The 17,222-nt window shown below is 44.9% G+C and overlaps 1 protein-coding gene across 4 annotated transcripts in view; it reads left to right on the forward strand.

Annotated features, from left to right (window-relative positions):
• The first annotated feature begins 629 nt into the window (after positions 1-629).
• The window catches only part of KIAA1217 (KIAA1217 ortholog), a 302,681-nt gene continuing 286,088 nt past the window's right edge, over positions 630-17,222 (forward strand). For all 4 annotated transcript variants that reach the window (XM_047066476.1, XM_047066479.1, XM_047066478.1 and 1 more), the window contains exons 1-2: positions 630-699; positions 8,801-9,084. In XM_047066476.1, the coding sequence (XP_046922432.1) occupies positions 630-699; positions 8,801-9,084 (354 nt within the window). The remainder of the gene's footprint in view (positions 700-8,800; positions 9,085-17,222) is intronic.

A 17,222-nucleotide genomic window follows, 5' to 3' on the forward strand; every position in this document is an offset into this window, starting at 1 on the left:
GCTTGCTTTCTGTCTTTCTTTTTTATAAAGAGATTTCACTCAAATTTGGGATGTTCTGCAGTTGGCTGTGTATTAATATGTATAGCAGCCTACTTGGGAGGCTCCTTCTGTGTCTGAGATTCAAGAACCCAGGGAACAGACTTCCAGTTCTCGCCGGCGATCCTATGTGAAATGTTTTCCTTCCCCGGCTGCGGGATCTCGGCAGTTCGCAGCGGTGCAAACCAGGCAGTCCGGGTCCTGGTCGGACAGCCCATCACCTGTTGGGGCCTCCCACGCGCGCCGCGCAGGGCTCGCCCAGGCCAGGGGCGGCGGGTGGCTCCGGGGCACAGGCTCTCCCCCCCTCCCCCCTTCCTCCGGGACCAGTCGGGCTGGCGGACTGACGGACGGACGGACGCGGGGACGCAGGCACGGAGGGACGGGGGCGGCCCGACGCTGGAATGCAGTTTTCTCCGGCGATAGAGACTTTGCACCGGAGTGGAGAATAGTTTGGGGTGGGGTTTCGCACGGTCCCCTCCCCCCCCCCCCCCCGCCCCAGCCCAGGGCCCCCTTCCAGGCGCTTTCTGGGAGCTTTCAGAACTGCGCTCTGAAGTTTAAAGAGCAGCAAGGAGCTTGTGCCGTAGGCAGGGACAATGGAAGAAAATGAAAGCCAGAAATGTGAGCCGTGCCTTCCTTACTCAGCAGACAGCAGGCAGAAGCAGGGTAAGTAACAGACTCATTCAAAGATGGAGTTACAGTTCAGCGTGTTCCTCGCCGCGGGCTGCTTTTTATAATCCCGAGACGGGGCGCATGGCAAAGAAAACGCGCTTTTCTTGGGGTGGTGCGTTTTCAAAACTGAGTGGAGAGCTGTGATTTCTTGGGTCTGACTTGATCTCTGGCAGGGTTTTCGTAAGCAGCAAAAGAAGTGGCTTGGGGATACCGCGTTTGTGGGACAGTAAGCATTCAGTATGTGTTGTATCTCTAGGCAATGACAAAATATATCGCTAAAAGCAGCTTTTAATACTCACTGCTCCAGCCGTGGGAGAAAGGAGCTGTTTCTGGGAGGCTATCTCTGGGAGGGCAGCATTTCCATTCATTGGTTGGGGGATCCCATGAGGCAAATGCACACTGGATGCAAGTTTTGCGGAATTTTAGAGTTAAATTACAGAGTTTAGGGATGTTTTATTTTACAGATCAGAGCAGTAGGGGAGCACTTGTACCTCTATGTGGATGATGGATGGGACTCTGTGAATCTCTCTATTCAAAAGTTGGGAGTTGTTAAGAGAATTTTGGTAAATTATCTCCAGGCAGTTTTCCTTTAATTGTGTCTGTAATAGACTTGTCTTTTCCGTAGGGAATTTCCAGAAGCTTATGTTGTTCCAAAGAAATTTCACAGCGAGGCTGGGTAGAGAAAGGACTTCTCTGCTTTCCAGTATCTGACGTCTGTGATGCCAGAGCCTATAGAGCCTATCATATGGTATCATACAGGCAGCGTGTTCATAAACCCGCACAATCCGAAACCATCCCCGCCCACCCTACCCCAGGTTCATCCAGAGGCCAGTTAGGAACTAAATGAAGCCTTGCGGGTCTACAGTGCTCTGCGTGGGAGTAGGGATTATGCACAGGGGAAAAGGTGTGTGTGCTTTAAAAAGGCGAAAGGGAAGTAACAAATGACTCATCCACATTGAAAATGCAAAACTAAGCTAGGCAGAAGCACTGCAATTAAAACACCCCCCCCCTCCCCACCTTACCCCTGTCCTGTGAAATGCAGGAAACCTGAAGCTTAGAAAACCCTGGAGGATCCCCCAGTCCTACAGTCTTCGGTCTAGGTGTCTGTGTTTGTGTTTCTAAAACAGAGCACTCTCCGTGAGGGCGCCTGGTCAGTGGGGTCCAGTGGGAGATAAGGCTGCCATCCCTCCCCTCCCCCCTTATCTGGTAGGGCAGGATCTTACAGCAAGGATTCCATCTGTTGAAATAAATGACCCAGAATCTACAGGGGCAATTAGAATGGGACCAATTTAAGAAATAACTTTCAAACAAACACAGCAATTCAAAGATGCTTCAGAGGCTGGGGATAGTCAGGCTGAGGGAATGTAATCACTTTATTCATTTACCCATTCATTCAGTGGGAGAAACAGTGAACAAAGTAGATGAAAAATACTTGCCCTCACTGAACTTCTGTTCTAAGAGCCATGTTTGGAGGGAAGGAGGTGGTAAAGAGAGACAATGAACAGATACATAAAATACACAGCATGTTAGATGCCAGCGTTCCCAGGTTTAGTGAGTAAAAATACCCTGTATTTGAGTTAAATACCCAGTTAAATTTGAGTTTCAGATGAGCAACAGATAATTATTTTTGTATGAGTATATCCCGTGCACTATTTGGGACATACTTATGCTGAAATTATTCATTATTTACTTGAAATTTCATTTTAATTGGGCATTTTATATTTTATCTAGTAACTCTATTAAGTAGAAATAAGACTGTAGGCAGGGAAAGGGAACAGGAAGTGCATGGGTTGCGGGTGAAACTGTAGATAGGGTTATCAGGGAGACCCTCACTGGTGTATATCTGAATAAACATCTGAAGGAGGTGAGGGAGGGAATAGCAGGAACATGTTCAAAGAACGGCAAGGACATGGGAGAAGGCTGGGAGAAAGGGTAAGAGGTAATCCAAGCCAAATCACATAGGGCTATGAGACTATGGCAGACATTTGATTATTTCAAAAGAGCTGGGGAGAGGCTAGCAGGTCTGACTTGTCTTATAAAAGAGAAATATTGGGTGCTATGCCGAGAATAACCCACATGGGGGGTAGGGGAAGGGCAGGGAGGCCATTTTGGAGGCTTCTGCAGTAAACCAGGGACCAGGTTGGACCAGCAGGTGGTCAAACAGGTGATGAGACACTTCCAGATGTATACTGAAAGTTAAGGCAAAAGAATTTGCTGAGGGATTGGATGTGGGATCTAAGAGAAAAGGAGAAGTCAGAGATGATTTCAGAAATGTTGGCCTGCCTAGCTGGAGGAATGGAGTTGCCATTTACTCAAAAGGGAAGGCATTTGAGTGGAGTTGAGGAGGAGAGGGTGTGTATAGTTTGGAAGCGGAGGGGAAAATAGGAAGTCCTTTGGATAGGTTAGGATCCAGAGGTTTATATCAGGCATCCAAGAGGAGATGCTGATTGCAGCGTGGATATTCTCCACTCGAATTGAAGAGGATGGATGGGGGTCAATGTCAGATCTGCTAGGACTGGGTCTGTGTGCAGGAGGACAGGTCCCCAGTACACCCTGGGACACTTGAGTATTTAGAAGTCAGGGAGATTGGGAGGGGTGGCTGGAGAGATCGTAAGGGTGAGAAGCATTCAGATTGGATGTGTAGGGTCCCTTTGAGTTCTGGGTGAAGCGATGCAGCGAAGGAGGATGGCATCAGTTTCAGTTCTTTGGTCAGCACGAGGACCACACAGGGAAGCCAGGCCTCTGTTCACATCATTCGTAATACACCGTGTCCATTTCTAGCCCGGCATTCTTGATGGTTGCACCCAATAAGAACGTGATATTCCAGGGCAGACCAGGTCTTCCTCATCTTTGCATTTCCTGCACTAACAGAACACCAGGCACGTAGAAAACACTCAATAAATATTTCTTGAACCAAAGGCTAATTATTCCACCGCCGGGCTTGGCGTTTACCAATCTACTGTAGATAAGGATCCCCTGGGTGATCATGTAACCTATTGTCCAGACTGAGACACTTTGGAGAGTGAAAAGGAACCCTATGAATAATTTTGCGGGGACAGCAGTTGTAACCCACAACTGTTTTGGCAAATTGGGGCAGATGGTCGCCCCAAGAATGGCTCTAATCAGTGAGGTTTCCGTGGCTGAGTAGGCAGCTTACTAGAAAAACAACAGTGTGAAAGTATACTGCGAGGTGCCCTGTGTGCGCTCCGTAGTTATTGGCTAACCTGTAGTCTAAGACTCTCACACTCCCTTTAAAGCCCATGGGCTCCTTGGAGCGATCCTGGGGGAGGTTCCTCGGGCCGCCTCTATCTGCCCACAGTGGCCCTGAGATGTCTGCTTTTGTTCAGGCCCCTAAGCTCTTGAAACCCCTGGGCAGGTAAAGTGTTATCAGCCCATCTGCTCGCCTCTGCCAACCCCTGATCCACCAGTGTTTCGAGATAGTATTTGCTCTGCTGGTAATCATTTTTTGCGATATGTAAATGTATCAAACCAACACATTGTACACCTTGAACTTGCAAAAAATGGCCCTGGCCACAGAGCGCAAGCTTGGGGAGTCCCAGACACTCAAGTCTTTGCACAGAACTCTAAAATTGCCCCATCAGTCTCTGCCCCTGACCTGTTTTATCCTAAAGAGCACTTATCACTATGTGACATTTATATGACGTATTGTTTGTCTGCTTCCCTCATTATAATGTGGATCCTCTGTAAGGGAAGGGGATTATGTCTCTCTCAATCACAACTTCACTGTATTTCCTAACTCCTTTCAATGTACAGAGTAGGCACTCAATAAATATTTTCGAGAATGAATGAATCATCTAACCAACACCTGAGCCGAGAATGTTTTTCCGGGGAGCAGAAGGGCTGTTCCTATTCTGTCTATCCCAGAAATCTTATTTATCCCATATTTAATTTTTAAGGGTTTTTAGGTGAATATATATAATGGTCTGATTTCGGCTGTAGTTTCTGTGCCAGTTCGTATATGGTGGTGATCTGTATGATATTAACAAGAGAACTGGGAAAGCAAGAAATCCCGTGGGCCCCCAACAGAATATGGGATGTGTATTAGTCAGATAGGCGAATTGCTGTAACAACCCTGTAATCTCTGGTTTAGCACAACCAACGTTAATGTTTTGAACACAGTGGAATGTGGATATTCCCGGCCAGGTAGATCTCCTGAGGGCCCACCTTTAGGCCGGCTCTGGGACCTAGGCCCCTTCTGTGTAGCCTGCCGCCATTCGCCAAGGCCTTGACGGCTTCCTCTGGAGCTTTGACTGGCAGCTAGCCCAAGATCAAAGAGAAGGAGCACGGAAGATCATTCAGCAAGGCTGGGGGCCAGGGCTGAAGGTGGCCCACATCACCTCTGGCCACCCACACTGCATTGACCGGAGGAATTAGGACCAGGCCCCAGCTAGATGAAGGCTGGAAAACGCAGCCTTTCTGTGTGTGCAGCAGGAGAACGTTATGGTTTGAAGTCACGGACGGACAAAATCCTGTTGCTGCCACAGAAGGCCCGGAGAGGTTGTACAGCCAGACGAAACAGCAACTCCCCACGGTGTTCCTATGACAAGAGAGGATCCTGGCACCATTGCAAAGCTCCATCTTGGAGATAGCGAACAGGAAGCCACTACAAAGAAGGGAGGGACTGCTTCTCAAAGAGGCTGTGGCCTACCGAATCTGAACTCGGGAATAAAATCTCAGGGAAGTCTTGTCGCTGGCTTGCAGGTGGAAGGCAGGCGTGGAATGTCTGAAGGATGCGAGGTCTCAAATCTCTTGCTGTGAAGTCAGCTGACTTGGCTGAGGCCACCTGAGCTGTGGCCCGGAGGCCATCCTTCAGCTCCCGTGGGCTCCTGCCCGCAGGATAACCTGCTGCGTCTCAGCAGAGTCTCTCTGGCACTGCCGCCCTCCTCATCCCTGCTTCTGCTCCCGGGAATGCTGGAGGGGCTGTTCTCTGCTCGACGCTCCTGTTCTGCTCTCTGCCCTGCTTGGAGTGAGCTGGGAAGAGCAGTTTCCCGGGGCCGTGCGGAGGCTGGGAGCGGCAGGAAGGGGAAACTGGAAGCCTTGCCTTCACGCTACAGCATCGTTGTTTGTTTGACACGGATTCCCAGAATAGCAAGTGGCTGGACACACCCATACTTCAATGTTAGCACCAGAGTGCATTCCAGACAAGAAATAGAACTGGATTTCTGTGTGGATGGTTTTGTGGATAATGAAGAATGGGTGGGACTCAGATCTCTGACTCCACGGCTGTGGAATTGTGACTACCTGTCCTTTGCCCGGTCGCCTCTTGTTTTGCCCTGCTTAGTTTTTCTCCCCAGCTGAAGGATCATGGTGTCCCCAAATGACTGGAGTGGTAGAGTTGTCAGTTCTCCCTCAGGCCCGGGAATTGAGAGCCCCCAAGAACTGAGCCTCCCTGAGGAAAGGGCTCAGGTGACCGGGACACGTGTTCAAGTGGCTTTGTGTGGACAGTAGGGTTGGGGTGTTGTTGGTGCCTGTGAGCAGGTGCCTGGTGGTGGGACGGGAGACAGACTGGGCCGATAGCGGAGTGGGGTGAAGGGCAAGAAAGGGAGCCACGGGAAGGAGTGAGCTCCGCCCTCAATTGGACGTCCGCCAAAGGACTGTGCCTTTGGCCGTTGGCGCATTTGGGCATCAGTGCTTTTGCTGCCTTCCTCCAAGTCACATTCAACCTTGTTAAACAACTGGAGACATTTTAGAAGAATGCACAGAAAAGAAAAAATGGGAAAGTAACCTAAGGCTGACGTGACCGGTGCAAAGTGTTAGAAAAGGGCAGGGGTTTAGAGTCAGCAAGTTGGGGCTTCCCAAAGGTAAATGGTGACAGGAGATTGGCTGCAAAGACCACCACTCCTCCCCTCCCCCGCTCCTTTCCGAATTTATCTGAAGGAAGAAAGCGGAAAACTGTTTTCAGTCTCCAAGGGGCTACCGTTCTGGCTGTCTTGACCTCGTCTGGGGATCCTTAGATGAGACAAAATAGTTCCTGTGAGTCAGTGTGGCAGAGCAAGGCAGATGGAACTTTCTGCTGCTGTTGGTGGCTGAAGGTGCCCGAACGTTTATCCATATGGGTGTCTGTGTGTTTGCCCATGTGAGGAAGTCCCCTTCCCGGAGATTCAATCCTGCCAATTAATCTAGCTGCCCAGGATCATTTTTTAAAATATGTTAATGATGTCGAAAGTAATCGTTAAAAATTCTGTGTAAAAGTGAATAGTGTTATATCAAGTATACAACAAGTTTTTGGCCAATGTAAAACTCATGTGCACACATACGCACTCCGAAAGCTAAAGCGAAACCAGATTGCACACGTATTTACCAACCTGACATATGGCATTTTTTGCAACTCGCTTTATTCAGTGGATCCTGTTACTTCTGTTTTATTAAAGAAGACACCACAAAAAAGGCAGCCGTCATGTGGGTCCACGTAATGAGAAGGGAGCCTAAATAAATGATACAGTTAATCTCTCAATATCTTTTTAATCAATAGTTCGGTCTTCTTCCCCTTCTAAATTTACTGCTGAAACTAATGAAGAGTAGGAGAATTAACTAATTTGGCTATTTTTTCCTCCCTTTCCTCATTGGTGTCTGATGGAGATGCTATAATTAGCAATGTAATGAGAAGTGAAGGGTAAACAAGAAGAATTGTTCCCAGAACACCATTCTCTGGATGGAAAACCAGAATAGGAAAACCAGCCTGAGTTGAAAATGTTCACTATGCCTACCCAAAGGGCGTCAGACCTGGGGTTGTCTACAGAGGCGTTTCTAGACAACGAGGGAAATGCACTGGGGTATGGCCTTTAGATGAGCTGGTGTGTGTATAAACTGGGTGCTCTGGGTATCACTGGCGTGAAGTTTCGTTTGTCTATCTGAGACTCAAGTCTAGAACTTTCAAATAGTGGATCTTTTTTTCTGCACAGAACTTTTAAAGATAAATAATTAGCAAATGAGCTTTTACTGGAAACTTCTTTAAAAACTCATTGAGACTGGGTTTTAAAGGATTTAGAGCTAGAAGACGCTGCACATCTAATACTGGTCCAGCCATCCTCATTTTATGAAGGAAGATGGTGAGGTTTAGAGATCATATTGTATGGTCTGGGTGTGAGGTCAAAGGCAGGATGCCTGAGAGCCCAGGGTTCACGGATCAGGAGTACCTTATCCTGCCTGCATCTGTGTGATGTGTAAGTACCGCTCCTGCTGAAGAGAATCTGAAGTGCTTTTGAATGTTCATAACTCTCCCTTTCTAGTTTTGTTTTTTAAGAAGTAATTCTCCTTTTTCAGTCAGCTAGGAGATGCAGACCTGACACCCTTCTTGCCATCCATTGAGCATGAGCAGAGATTCCCTATCCACTGTCATCGCCTGCCTCCTTTGCTCCCTTCTAGGTGGAAATCAACTTGGCCTGGAAAGGCCATGTCCGAGACAAGGTCCAGGCCAAGGGTCTAGGTCAAGGCCATCAAAATGTACCATATCTCTCCCCTTTTCACTGTGTGTTTTAAAGTCCACTTCAGGCCAAATGTGTCCAAGCCTTTACATTCTCTCCATTCTTACCTAATAGTAATATCGACCTAATAAAATTCTAACGCTTGCTTGGTTTATGCTAATGGAGGGGGGCTGGAGTTTTCAGGGGGCTCATATGTCTGTGATTATAATGCCTATATTTGGTCTTGGGGATGAAATAAGTGTCTCCGAAACCACCGTCAGATTATGAAACTATAAAAGTCCTGTTACCAGCATGAGGTTGCAATTAAAACAAAAGAAATAATCAGAATCACTGGAACTAACTTTTCTATAATTACAGTTGAAGGTAAGGGGTAACCCAGTTGCCTGCAAACTTGTCTGACCAAGTGTTCTCCTTCTGAATAATCTCAGGGAAAGAGTCGGAAACGACCAACTTTTTCTCTACAACTTTTTGTGTTAGTGCAATTTTTCTCATTTCCTTTGTTGATTTTGTTCCTGTCTTGCCTAAAAAACAAATAACCTGCTAGGTTATAGTTACATAATAACAGCAGCCAGAAACCCTCTTAGTGTTCTGTAAATGGCATTTCTAGTAAAATCTTTCATTGCAAACTGTATTTTTTTTTTGTCTTTCAGAACAAGGAAAAAGCAATCTACAAGTCACGTCATTAGAAGATGCAGAATGTCGCAGAACCAAGGAACGCCTTTCTAATGGGAACAGTCGCGTTTCAGTTTCCAAGTCTTCCCGCAATATCCCAAGGAGACACACTCTAGGTGGACCCCGCAGTTCCAGAGAAATACTGGGAATGCAAACATCTGAGATGGACAGGAAGAGAGAAGCTTTCCTGGAACATCTGAAGCAGAAGTACCCCCATCATGCCACTGCGATCATGGGCCACCAAGAGAGGCTGAGAGACCAGGTACGACCATGTTGCCGTTCAAAATGAGCAGAGCTCGTTCTGCAATGAACGTGAGGGAAAGCAAATGGCAGGTCAAAGGGGCAAAACGGATGAGTGGATTGTGCCCACCTTTGGGTTGTTCCAGATCTCTTTGTGGGTTTGCGAGACAGAGGCAGCTTACGGGAAAGGTTTGACCTGAAGCCTCAGTTGTCTTTATCAGCGTGTCAGAGAGGGGAGACCCAGAGAGGAGGCAGTCCCCCCCAAATGTGTCCCGATGTTCAACCACAAATACATCTAAACTGCAGGCGGTGAGGGGGTCTTACTTTACTGAGCCAAGCCTAGGATCCATTACTGTGCAACCAGATAGCACTTGAGTGCTTAGCACAGTGAGTGAATGAATGAATGAATGAATGAATACATATATACATACATATGTACATACATATATACTTACATACATACGTATAGACAGACAGACATAAATAAATACATTTTCAGGGTAAAGGAGAACACAGAGGGATAGATTGTGGTGAACTCCTTTTCCTTAGCAAGCTGACATTAGGGTTTTGTTTCTATTCTCTGTTTTTTTTTCCTTTTAATCACAGATGTTTACCTTTCGCATTCTTGGCTTTCTGCTGTCATCAGCTACCTGTTTTTTCAGGTTATCTTGACAGCTACACAGACAGCACCCATTTGTGCCTTGGGATGTTGTTGTTTCTTGGCTGTATGCAATGACTTTTTTGACAGACCACAAAGTTTTGGGGGGGGGTCCCCCGAAGGCCCCACAGACATGTGATCAGATTGACCTTTGAGGATGCAGAACATAGTAAAGGAAGCAGGGCCACTGCGACACGCGTGGTCGGGGAAGAGGACAGGCTGTTGTTGATTTCCACACTCCAGAGAGAGAGACTCATTTAGCGTGTCAAGTCGGCGGTCCTGCCAGTTAACCGGTTACCAAAGTGATGTCTGACTAACTCAGCTTTCGATCTTCTGTGGAAATGGAAATTGGCATTCGCCTGAACAATTTGAACCTGTACTTCATCCTCACTCTCGATTTGTCGGTTTATTTATTTAAAAAAAATTTTTGGGGGGCACCTGGGTGGCTCAGTTGGTTAAGCGTCTGACTTTGGCTCAGGTCACGATCTCGCGGTCCGTGGGTTCAAGCCCCGCGTCGGGCTCTGTGCTGACTGCTCAGAGCCTGGAGCCTGTTTCCGATTCGTGTCTCCCTCTCTCTATGACCCTCCCCTGTTCATGCTCTGTCTCTCTCTGTCTCAAAAATAAATAAACGTTAAAAAAAAATTAAAAAAAAATAAAATAAATTTTTTTTAACGTTTATTTTTAAGACAGAGACAGAGTGTGAACAGGGGAGGGGCAGAGAGAGAGGGAGACACAAAATCCAAAGCAGGCTCCAGGCCCAAGCTGTCAGCACAGAGCCCGACGCGGGGCTCGAACCCACGAACTGCGAGATCATGACCCGAGCTGAAGTTGGAGGCTTAACCGACTGAGCCACCCAGGTGCCCCATCGATTTGTCGGTTTAAATTCAAACCTGTTTTCTCTGAAATCTTTTTTAAAGTGCCTAAAAATATGAAATGAGTGTATAGGCTGTTATGTTTGCTTTTTGCTCATGTTGCCAAAAGGTGGCAGACCCAGAAGAGGAGAGAACAGGAGGCCTGGTTGATGTAGATAAATTCTTTAGTAGTTAAGAAAAGGATGACTCCTTTCATTTCAAGCATATATAGAAAGTACCCCCTATTTATTTATTTACTTATTTACTTACTTATTTTAAAATTTGTTTATTTATTATGATAGAGACAGTGAGTAGGGAAGGGGCAGAGAGAGAGGGAGAGAGAGAATCCCAAGCAGGCTGTGCTCTTCTCAGCACAAATCCCGATGCAGGGTTCCATCCCATGAACCATGGGACCATGACCCGAGCTGAAATCAACAGTTGGATGCTTAACTGACTGAGCCACCCAGGTGCCCCTTTACTTACTTATTTAAAATTTATTTCCTACAGTTTTCTTGAGGTATAATTGACATGTAAAAAATTTCCCTATTTTTTAGTCGATAGTAGGGTCACTCTCCATATACGTAACATGTCGCGTGTTTGTGAGGCACCGTACTTTATCCAAAGTGGTTCAGATCGAGGACACTCAAACTCAGAATAGTTACAGTCACACAATTTGCTAAGGGAAAGTTGGAATTTGAATCTGGTTAAGTCTGAGCTCAGAACCCTTGTTTATTTCACTGTTCTTTAAGTTGATCATTGCCTATAGAGCATGTAGTGTGGTGAGGAAAAAAAACAATAAATTCCTTCTACCTCTCTAGGTTTTTGACTAACTAATAATTAAATTGATATAAGACAGATTAACAGAAGAAAAACAAACAAAAGCTTAATGATATGTATGCTTCCTGTGTATACATGGGAGAGACCCAGGAACTCTGAGTAACTCCCTAAAATGGCCAAAGCCATCACCTTAAATATCATGTTCAGCTAAAGACAAAAGAAGATGTTAGGAGTAGGGAGTCAATTATGGGAAGTTACCAAGAAAAGCATAATAAACAAGGTAAAGTTGTTATGGCCTAAAATAATTTGGATACTGGTCCTGGCTCAGAGAAAGAGCTATTACCAGAGATTACTTTTTCTCTGGAATACTTATCTGTATGGCAGGGCGAACATCTAATTATGGATCATCTCTCCTTGTTGTCCTGTGAATCACCCTCCTCCCCTTTGAAGCCCTAAGCCCCTATCCCATTCCCTAGGTCAGGATAGCATATAAGCCTCAACTGACCCAACATGTCCTTGGGTCTCATATTCTTATGGGGCTCCCATACATACATAATTAAATTTGTTTTTCTTCGTTAATCTCTTTTATGTCAATATACCGGTCAAAAAACCTAGAAGGGTAGAGGAAATTTTTTTTCCTCCCCACGAGTCTGTACATGAAGTGTAAGGGATAGGGTGAGGTTGTGTGTGTGTGCGTGTGTGTGCGTGTGTGCGTGTGTGTGTGTGAGAGAGAGAGACAGAGAGAGAGAGAGAGAGAGAGAGAGAGAGAGACTATGGGGCTAGCGGTCATGGTGAAGGAGGTTAGGAAATTGATTATGTGTTGAATGAGGAAGGTGGAATGTATTTTTTTAAGTTAGAAATGTATTCATTTTGCTGAGAAATTAGTATTTCAAAATGGTATATTTTCCATGCTAAAAACATTTCAATTGTTATCATTACTGTTATTATTTATCATCTCATAACTATTGCTACTGCTATGATGATAGTAACTGGCTAAAACTCTCACATGGGGAGCCTAAATATAACCTGAAGGGTGCATGGTATCAGATGACAGGAAATAATGACTGTGGCTTAGTGGCCCCAACCTCTCATCTCCTATCCCATACGTGTCTGCCACAGGTGTAGTCTGGCCACGGCTGGTCAGCTGTCCCTTTATTGGGTAACTCAGGCTGAATTCTTGTGTATTCCAAGCTGACCATCCAGAGAGGGATAGAGTCTGATGTGTGGATCTGTGTATATATTTTTTCATTCCATTGTAGTGTCGCCAATGAACCCTAATCAGAGATAAGCTCAGGTAATGGTTTAGGAAATTCCTATGGACAGTACTTGATCCTCTGGCTTTTCTATTCTTTTTCTCCTGCTGCGTGGTTCCTCTTTCCTGTCTTCTTCTCCACGATGCCCTTTGTTCCTCCCTGACCTTAAAGTGGATTATTCCAGGCTTCCTTTGCAGAAAGATCAGATGACCAGCCAGAAGGAGGAATTCAAATAAACAAGTCTGACCACTTATCTAATATTGAGCTTCTCAGTAAGTACCACATATTCTTCTGGTGGCTGTTTGCCTGGCTGCCTCCCAGAGAAGCGGCCTTCATGAACGGAATGACACTGGGGGGAGTTTGAGAGGAAGATGGTAACTGCGGTAGCCAGCATCTTACCTGAAGTATCTGGATACCAAGGGCATCTAGGTTCCAGTTCCTTGGTATTAAACATAAGGAGAATTAGAGCATACCTTACATTTCAGAATCTGAGTCCAGACGCTGGAAGGTTTATGGTTGAAAACTTCAATTTGGGCCTTTGAAAAGAAGTCAGTCAAGAATTTTCTTCAGCCTAAATTATTGAACAGAGGTCTCCTGATGGGAGAACAGCCATGTTTAGTAGCAACCTCCTTCCTACCTGTCTTCAAAGATAGCAGATGACCATTAATGTTGCATAGTGTTTATCTGCATAGTAGTAGTAAAGGTTACTTGTGTGGGCCAGTCAGGGGGTGAAGCTACATCGCGCGGCAGCTAAGGGTGTGGTTCTGGGACAAGGCAGGGCTGGGTCGGAATCCAGCCTCCTCCATGTGCTAATTGCAGGATTGGAGCTAATGACTTCATCCTTCTCTGTCTCAGTTCCCCCATTTGTCAAAGGACAATAATCTCAGTATCTCAGAGTACTGAAAAACAGCCTCAGAAAGCAATGGATCTTCCTCCTGTTTCAAAGGCAGCTCGTGGCATTACAATCTTCTGGTCTATGGTATCCAAAAGAAGAGTCTCAGTGGTTCTTATTTTCAGATTAGTATTTAAAGGCAGTTTTCTTTTCTGCCCACATGTATTTGAGTACCCGAAGATTATTTTTTCCATCGTCAGAGCCTAATTTTATTATAATTCCGAAACTTATTTCGATTTTTCCTTCATCAAAAGCTTAAAATTTGGATTTCTTTCACTTATTCATCCCATACGTATTTATTTGGCACCTGCCATGGTAAAGGTGCTGTGATGAGGCGTGGTCCCTGCCATCAAGTCAATAAAAGAAATACGGCGTTCGTGCACAGATACCGATCCTTCATGATCCAGGCCAAATGTCGCACCTTCTGAGTTGGTCATAACGTCTTGCAGTACCTATATTGTAGTATCTAATCATGCCTTTATTGTACTTCTCTTTGTGTTTCTTTCTCCCACGTAGAATATTTTGGAGGACAAGAACCTTGTCTTAAATACCTTGGTAAAGTCACCATTGAAGGGAGTATGGAACCTAACTTAAGCATGATCAGTTTTTGTTGAATGAATGAATGAGTGTGCAGATTGTTGGTGGCAAACCTCCCTCTGTCAACTCTGCTTCTGTTTTCTACACCTGTGTACGCAGGTATTGTTTGCTACCAATAATTTGTGTGATCTGGACGTCACCTTCCACAGGGGAAGCTTTTTGAATGCAAAGCAGGGTTAATAGAAGGGAGGAGACAGTTAATACCCGATCACAACTCATCTAATCACAGAAAGCCTGTGATTTAAAGGGCTTCGCTATGTGACCCACAGACATTGAATGCCACACACTGAAAAGTGTGGCATTAGTTGGTTAAGTATCCGCCTCGGTGGCTTAGTTGGTTAAGTATCCGACTTTAGCTCAGGTCGTGATCTCACAGTTCATAGGTTCAAGCTCTGCATCTGGCTCTGTGCTGACAGCTTGGAGCCTGGAGCCTGCTTCGGATTCTGTGTCTCCCTCTCTCTTTGCTCCAACCCCTGCTCATGCTAAATAAACATTTAGGGTTTCATCAGCACATCGCACATCCATACACAGAACTTTATACTTATCTGTACAATGGCATTAATCACATTTAAATGTAATATAAATATATTAACATATATTTACACCTTTATATAGTGGCATCTTTGACTTTTTTTTTTATAAACTTAATTATATTATGGCAGAATTTCAATCACACTGAATTATTCCTCATGTAGTAGATCTCAGGGTATCATTGTATACCTTGGGAAATTGATGTCGTCCCTACGTCATGTGTGAAAACTCCAAATTAATCAGATGGTTTATTTTCCTTTTTTTTTTTTTAAAGATTTTAAGTAATTCTTTTTTTTTAATTTTTTTATTAATGTTTATTTATTTTTGAGAGAGAGACAGAGTGCGAGTGGGGGAGGGACAGAGAGAGAGGGAGACACCGAATATGAAGCAGGCTACAGGCTCTGAGCTGTCAGCACAGAGCCCGACGGGGGGCTCTAACTCACAAACTGTGAAATCTGAGATCATGAAATCTCGAACTCACGAACCATGAGATCATGACCTGAGCTGACGTCGGACGCTCAACTGACTGAGCCACCCAGGCGTCCCTAAGATTTTAAATAATTCTACCCCCAACCTGGGGCTGGAACTCACAACCCCGAGATCAAGAATCACATGGTCTATGGACTAAGCCAGTCAGTGCCCCAATCAGATTTTTTTTTCCTATCACATTTGTTCTTTTCCTATCACATTTATTCTAATCCTAATCAATCCATATGTGTGAAGTGTTAGAATTTCTCAAATATGCATTTACATTCATGAATATGTGTGTCAGTGAAACCTGGAAAGTGATCTAATTGGAACTAAAGGCACACTAAGACCATAGACCATCGTTCGTGGAAGCCTTGGGCCCTGGTGAAGATGTGGATAAAAGGCTAAAGTTGTAGAGGGGGCAGGTTCCAAATAATTATATATGCTTCATAAATAAATAAATACACAAATGAAAAGTTTATAAATTAAACTAAAGCAATAGAACCCAGCTAAGAAATTCTTTAGAGCTACTAATTTATTCTCAACCAAAAAAGGAAAATGATGGGAGAACAGCCATGTTTAGTAGCAAGAACCAGGGAGCTGTTCAAAACTAATGACTAAATATGCATTTACAGACCAGTTTCTTGCCTAAACTTTAAGGGAAAAGGAAACAGCATTTTGGCGCTTAAGAAATCTAATACAAGAGGGGCGCCTGAGTGGCTCAGTTGGTTGAGCGTCCCACTTTGGCTCAGGTCATGATCTCGTGGCTCGTGAGTTCGAGCCCCAAGTCAGGCTCTGTGCTAACAGCTCAGAGGCCGGTTTGGATTCTGTGTCTCCCTCTCTCTCTACCCCTCCCCCACTCATGCTCTGTCTCTCTCTCTCAAAAATAAACAAACATTAAAAAAAATTAAAAAAATAAAAGAAATCTACTACAAGGTATGTGGAGCAAATACTAACAATAAGCCACAGTGGGATGAAGGAAGAAGGCCCTTACCCAGATGGAGAATGTGAGCATGGAGGTTAGTTAAATGTTCAGCATTTTTTTTAGCACTGTTTTCTTGACCGCTGTTTATAGTGGTGAAACAGTGGAAAAGACTGCAAGGAGAACATCTTTTTTTTTTTTTTTTTTAATTTTTTTTTCAACATTTATTTATTTTTTTGGGGACAGAGAGAGACAGAGCATGAACGGGGGAGGGGCAGAGAGAGAGGGAGACACAGAATCGGAAACAGGCTCCAGGCTCCGAGCCATCAGCCCAGAGCCTGACGCGGGGCTCAAACTCACGGACCTCGAGATCGTGACCTGGCTGAAGTCGGACGCTTAACCGACTGCGCCACCCAGGCGCCCCCAAGGAGAACATCTTATTGGCCTCAGTTAATATTATGACACTATTGCTCTTTGCCCATATTGGTATATTTCACCGTCTCAACAACCCTGCGTGGTAGGCAATATTATGAACTCTCCTTAACAGAATGGGAAACTGAGGCACAGCTTACTTAGCTCTTGTTCACAGTGACAGGGCAAGTCACCGGTACTGAATCCTATTATTTGGCTGTGGGGCAGGTCTTGCTTTTTTGCCTCCACATCACACCATCTCTCTGATGCACAGCAAAACCAATAGACATTAATCTAAAATGTCGAGAAAATGGAGAAGGGTTGGAATGGGGGTACCGGTTTGGCCATTGTCGTAAGTATGCAATTTGGTGGTCATCTTACAGTGGCTGAAATGCCTGCCTCCTATTAGATTGGCCTTCAATAATTCTGGAAAGAAAAGGAATTTGGCACCAAAGAAGCAGTGACATAAATAGTGATTTAAGTATCTACGGGACGTAAACGTTGAGAAGATGTTACTATTGCCAGAGCAACACCTCCAAATGGAAGGATCATGGTGTCATGACAAAATTACAAGCTGCATTTAGAGAATTTATATTAGTATATATGGGAGCGTTTAATGAAGTGAGATGTAATGAAATGCTGGAGCCTGTGAACAAAGGATATAATTACGATGGAAAGAATCAGTATGAAAAAACTGTCCTCAGAAATTCCAAATCTTGGCTATGTCTAAGAGAAATCAGAATGCAATCAGAAACAATAGTCATCGAAATTTGGGCGTGATGAAAAACAATGGGAAAAAA

Source organism: Lynx rufus, unplaced genomic scaffold, assembly GCF_022079265.1.
Source record: "Lynx rufus isolate CCGP_SWC_20201006 ecotype Redwood Valley unplaced genomic scaffold, mLynRuf1.p SCAF_7, whole genome shotgun sequence".
NCBI classification, from domain to species: domain Eukaryota; kingdom Metazoa; phylum Chordata; class Mammalia; order Carnivora; family Felidae; genus Lynx; species Lynx rufus.